Source organism: Salvia miltiorrhiza, chromosome 6 (genome assembly GCF_028751815.1).
Source record: "Salvia miltiorrhiza cultivar Shanhuang (shh) chromosome 6, IMPLAD_Smil_shh, whole genome shotgun sequence".
Lineage (NCBI taxonomy): Eukaryota > Viridiplantae > Streptophyta > Magnoliopsida > Lamiales > Lamiaceae > Salvia > Salvia miltiorrhiza.
In genome coordinates this window covers 5,177,685-5,183,745 of record NC_080392.1, presented here as the reverse complement: position 1 = coordinate 5,183,745, position 6,061 = coordinate 5,177,685, and the positions used below count along the sequence as shown (strand labels likewise).

General features: G+C 39.0%; 1 protein-coding gene across 1 annotated transcript; it reads right to left on the bottom strand.

The window, feature by feature from the left end:
* Nucleotides 1-2,868: 2,868 nt before the first annotated feature.
* LOC130988148 (protein CHLORORESPIRATORY REDUCTION 6, chloroplastic) lies at nucleotides 2,869-4,166 on the bottom strand. The gene is made up of 4 exons (XM_057911922.1): nucleotides 3,883-4,166; nucleotides 3,679-3,807; nucleotides 3,372-3,604; nucleotides 2,869-3,285 (listed from the first exon to the last, which is right to left on the bottom strand). Exons 1-4 carry the CDS (start codon nucleotides 4,067-4,069, stop codon nucleotides 3,082-3,084), a joined length of 753 nt encoding a protein of 250 aa, XP_057767905.1. The 5' UTR covers nucleotides 4,070-4,166; the 3' UTR covers nucleotides 2,869-3,081.
* Between the last annotated feature and the right edge of the window lie 1,895 nt (nucleotides 4,167-6,061).

Sequence of the window (6,061 nt, the reverse complement as noted above, 5' to 3'; positions counted from 1 at the left end):
AAGCCCGCGGAGGCGCGAGGCGGCGGAGGCGTTGGAAGCGGAGCAGGAGGATGGTGGAGGCGGCGTAGGAAGATGGTGGCGAAGGCGCAAGGCGCCGGAGGTGCCAGGCGGTGGAAGGAGGCGGAGGGCAGCGGTTGTTGTGACAGAGGTAGCGTTGGAGCCCGCGGAGGCGCGAGAAGGCGGAGGCGTTGGAGGCAGAGCAAGAGGAAAGTGGAGGTGGCTCAGGAGGATAGTGGCGGAGGCGTGAGGATGGTGGCGAAGGCGCGAGGCGCCGGAGGTGCGAGGCGGATGGACGGTGGAAGGTGTTGGAGGCGGTGGAACAAGAGGAGAGAGTGGGGATGATTTAGAGAGGAGAGAGAGAGAGAGAGAGAGAGAGAGAGAGAGAGAGAGAGAGAGTGGCAGAATCAAGATGGGTAGGGAGTAATTAAGTTACTAATTCATCCCTAATTTTAGCCAAAAAAGGAAAGAGGACTTGTTACATGGGACGGCTCAAAAAGGAATACGGGACTTGAATATTGGGACGGAGGGAGTAATATTTATTGAAATTATGTTTGTGAATTATAACTATTCATTTTTATTAATCTACATGGGCATTTCGGATCATTAACACAAATATAATTATACTAGATTAATATGGGTGAGGACTTTTCAAAAAAAAAAAAAAAAAAAAAGAATAATGGGAGACGAATTTGGTATAAATGGCATTAATTAGACTAAGCGTTGAAGAAGTAAAGAAGTCAACATTGAACTAATTTAAGAAGATTCTAATTAAGGCGTTAAGTTGAGACTGGAGATTGAGTCAATTTTGGGGAAAGAGAAGAATAGTCTGGTCAGCCACTGAGAGACGAAGCTTCTTTCAATCACTCGTACGTGTCTTCAATTTCTATTGTTAGTATTATTTTGAGTATTTAATTCTCTTCACTTCTTTCTCTCTTTTCTGGGTCATTAGTGTATATACCCGCATTATTTATAGTTAATGCAAGATATAATTTTCTATATGAATGGATTAAGTAGAGAAAAGGTAAAGAGTATAACTCATAGTTGTACAGCTGAGCTTGAGGAGCAGGGGCGGGGCTAACCTACGGAAGGCCCGGTGCGAAATTTAAAATCAGACCCTTTTTATAGCTAAAAATGTACCAAAAATATATATATATTACCGAGAGAGCATCTTTCCACTGAACTAGTTAATAAAGTTATTTACTATTTTTCAATTATTTAAGTATATATAAATATATAGACCTATATATAATCGGGGGCCCTCAATTTTTCGGGGCCCTGTGCGGTCGCCCACCCCGCACACCCTCAAAACCGCCACTGTTGAGGAGTTTGGGCGCAAAATTCCTACTTTATGCGTTTACTAAAACTTGGTTTTTTAGTAGTAGGTTCCATATTGCTGTGATAGGTGAATCTTTGATCAAATAATTGTGCTTATTAGTGGTTTGAGTTAGGGCTAAATCAATACCTAGAGAAAAAGAGTTGGGGCTAAAAGTCTAATAAATACTTTAGTTAGATTGTAAAAGATAGGAAATTAAGTTGATTTCCAAAAATGATGGTGTATATCAAACTTTGGAATTTTCAGGTGATTTTTGACAACCGTCAACATATGTTAATATATATTTTTGTTACTATCAACTTATTCATTCAATTATCGTTTTTGACATATATCCATTCACTAAATTTAGAGTTGGAAACTCATGACAAGATTTTACAATAGTAGTCATATATTTCATGAATATGAGAAAGACTTCATAAAAATATATTGAGAAATTGTAAATTAAATAATAATATTTTTTGGTAAATATTATTGACGAGATGATCAATATCCTACATACCCATAATCCACATCATCACACGTTTCAACTCTTAGGGGAAAGAAATATATGTAAATATTAGATAAATGTGATAATTAAAGACAACTTATTTTTGGATAGGCCGAGGAATAATAGAGGATTTGAATCCAATGACAATCCGAAAAATGTGTTTGTTCATTGAGTGCAAAAGAAAGCATGAAAAGGCCGAATTGAATCCATGCAAAGGTAGGCTTTGATCATTCTCTCCTCAAGAAAGACTCCATACATAAAAGAAGTCTTTCTTGAGGGTGAAAAATTAAATTAAAGCAGGATGACGCTGATCGATTATAACCCGTGGGGAGTGAACGACGGCAATCCGAAATCCGGCAACGAGCCAACGAGGCTGGGCGGGCCATCGAACAAGCTTTCTTCGAGAGTGAGTGTCAGGTTCGACCGGACAAAGGTGGCCGCCGCGGCCAGCATGGAGAGAACCAAGGAGAAGACCAAAGAGGCCGCCAAGAAGGTCAAGAATGGAGCCTCCACCGGTGTCAATTGGATTAAAGTTAAATGCAACAAAAACAAGCTCTTCCCCAAGAAATAAATTAAGAATAATTCATTTTTCTTAATTTATTCCTCTTGTATATACAGAGATACTGAATTTTGCACTGGTACGGTTATTTATGAGAAATTTGTGATTTTTCGTCTCTAATTTGCCCTATTTGAATTTTGTTGGAATGTGGTGGACATATCCGTTTATGCGTACCTGCAGCAACTCAATGAAAACATACATGGATCTGATATCAAAATTTAATCTTAATTATACTTTGATTCAATAAATAAATAATATATGTATCTCGTGAAGCCTTTCGTATTTTATTACCTAATGATTCAATAAGATTGTGCAACGTAAAAACGTTGTTTATCGTATTACTGGAAAACACGTTTAGGGATTCAATGTTTTGACAATATTGTCTGAGGTGATCACCCAACCTCGTTCATGATCTCATGAATCTCATTAGAACAATGAAATATTAACATACTATTTTTCATATTCTCTTAGCGGCGTGCTATAGACAAATAAATAAATGAGCGTCTTTTATTTGCATAGTGCTATTGTAAAATAAATGTTAATTGTTTGGGAATTTAAGAGGACGTCAAGCGATGCAAACTCTTATGTGTACGTGAACAATGAAATCTAACGTTCAAATCCCACTGCTCCTCCTCCTCCTCCTCCTAATTAAGAAGCATGCGGGTTGATAATTGTATAATATGGTAGAAGATTGAAGAAGTATTACATGATTAATGGGTTTTGGTCAACCAAATCAAAGAGGTCATCTCCAATTCCGAATCCGAGCATCCTGGCCATATCTTTAGCCTTCAACCTAGGCATCGGAACATCGTTCTCCTTGAGCCACGTGTAACCAACAAAAACCTTGTGCACCACAAACAACTCCAGCGCCTCTGGATTGAACACCACTCCCATTCTCAAACTCATCTATTTAAGTAACACCCCAATTAATTTAATTATATAAAAGAAACAACATTAATTAATTAAGTAATGCATGATGATAGATTAATCACCTGGTGAGGTACAAGCATTGCAGCGTAGCGTGCAAGCTCCCCTGCTCTCCAGTCCAAGACCAGAGGCAGCCATGGATACACAGCGTCCAGTCTCACAAACCACAGCCTAATCTCTGGAAACTCCGACAACTCTCGAGGATCATTCTCATCTTCCCGTACGTAGTTGATCGTAAACCCCACGCTACGTTCCAGCAGCTCCTCCGCCTTCGCCTTCGCCTTCGCCTTCACCGCATCTACAATAAGGCTATGTCATATATAAATATCGTGTTTCACTGTCACTCCAAACAAACATTACTTAATTAATTACCTGATGCGGAGGTTATGCCGGTGGCGGCGTGAAACGGAGACAAATCGAGGCGGCTGATGACGTCGTTGTCGATGACCACCTCGAACCTGCCTTGCTTCGGCGGCATCGGCGGCGGGGCTTTCGCCGCATCTGTCCACCGCAAATTATTATTATATATTATTATTGTAAGACAAACAAATGAAGTAGCGAGATTTGATTACTTACCTTCTTCCTCGAAGAGAGAGAGGTCGTAGTTTCCGGAGGGATTGAATGACACAGAAACGGAAATGGAGATTGGCCTCTGCGATTCAGAGAGGGGAAACGGTGAGTGAGATTTAATTATGGATGGGGAAGAGGAGGTGTGTTTGAGTGGACAAGAAAGTGGATAAAGAGGTCGTATGGAAGCTGCCATTGAGATGCGTTTCTTTTTTTTTTCCTCTCCAACTCTCAACTATAATATTGTCTCTTTTCATTCACTTTTTGTTTTCAATTAGAGAATCAGATGATGGGCCCTGTATTGTTGAGGTCCAATATCATTCTCTTTATAGTTTTTGTTGATGGGCTTTTCACTCCTCCTGTTAGTTTCCCGCCGGCCCAATGTGAGCTCTTCGTTTATTCAATGCTCTATTCTTCCATCCTTATCAACCTAATCTTTGGTCATCAGAAACTGTATAAGATTGTCTGACATGTATAACCTGTCACGCAAGATTTTCCATAAAATGGAATATATATCATGATTCTCTAAAAAATACTAATTATTTTAGTAATTAGATGTACAATAGTATATAAATAGTATCCGTGGGATTTGTGAGTAAGGTTCCTAGTTTCATTCGAGTAGGTTAGAGAAGGAAACTTGGTGGGAGGGCACAAGAATTTGACTTATAAATATATGTTCTTTTGACCTATGTTCTTTTGACCTTGTGTGTCGGTTAAAAAATAATGAAGAAATTTGACATATAAGTATATATATTGACTGAGCCAAATTAAAATGCATCTACTTTAAAGAAATTTGTAAAAGAAGAAGATATTACTAATGAAGTGGCCCCATTCTTAAATGCTGAATTCTACGGAAGCGCAGCTGATCAGTTTATGTAAAACATGCATGTTGATTAATCAAACTGATCTATATATGACCGACGCATGTGTTTTTCTTTATTTATTATGTGAGTCTTCAATGCTACGTACCAAACCTAAATTATTGTGGATAGCTAGCTAGGTAATTTTGTTGCAAAAACAATATTAATATTATTTGAAATTATGGATGTTAACACCCTCAATATAACGAAGATGCCTTAGCGATCAAGAAGGCTCTTGATGGATCGATCATACATAAAGTACATATTTAGAAGTGGCCTTAATTGGTAACAAAAAACTAAATAAATCTCGAGAATTCCTTAGTTTTTCATTACCCCGAGCTCGGGAACTAGACTTATATCGAAATCGCAATATGTATTGAATGCAAATGCACCGATTTGATTAGAGGTGTTACCGAAAAATCATATGAATCAACAGGTTTTAAATGATTTGGTTTTGGTTTACAAAGGTTTCAATGTATAAGATTAGCTAGAGTTCGATCGGTCAGTTTTCAAGTTTTGTCTCCGAAAACTAGTTCGATCACTACAAAAAAACGTGTTTTTACCGGCGAAAACTACCGGCGGCGATTTTGTCGTCGGTAGCTAACGGCGGCACGGCGGCGGCATTCCAGGCGACCCGAACTTTCGAAATTACCGGCCAGTTACCGACGGCAAACTCCCCGCCGTTAACTAGCGACGGCGACGCCGCCGGTAAATTTCGAATATATAATAAAACATTAAATTAACACAATTACCGACGGCGTTTGTGCCGTCGCTAGCTAGCGGCGGCAATTGCCGTCGGTAATGTCGAATATTAGGGCACGCGTAACCTCCTTTTTTCACTTTTGCGCAGAACAGATCCCCCCCACCCCCCGCCGCTTCGCCCCTGCTGCTGCTGCCTGCTGCTTCCACCAGCCGACCACCGCCGCCGACAGCCGCCGTCGAACCCCACCGCCGACCGCCGCCGTGCCAGCCGCCCAGGTATCTCTTTCTCTCTCTCTCTCTCTCTAGATCTCATTTTAATTATATATATATATATATATATAATTTTTAAATTTTGACTTATATTATTTATTTTAGTTCGACGATTTCGTTTCGCCGCTTTCTTCACGACACCCGCCGGAAACCACCACCGTACGCTTCTCTTGTTTAATTATTTATTTAATTATTTATGTATTTATATGTTAATTAAATAGATTTATTTGTTATATATAGTTAATAATTAATTTATAATTGGCTTTGTTTATAAATAAATTATATGAAGCATGAATAATTTTAAATTATATCAATTGAAACATGATTAATTTTAAATTATATTAATCAATTAGTAT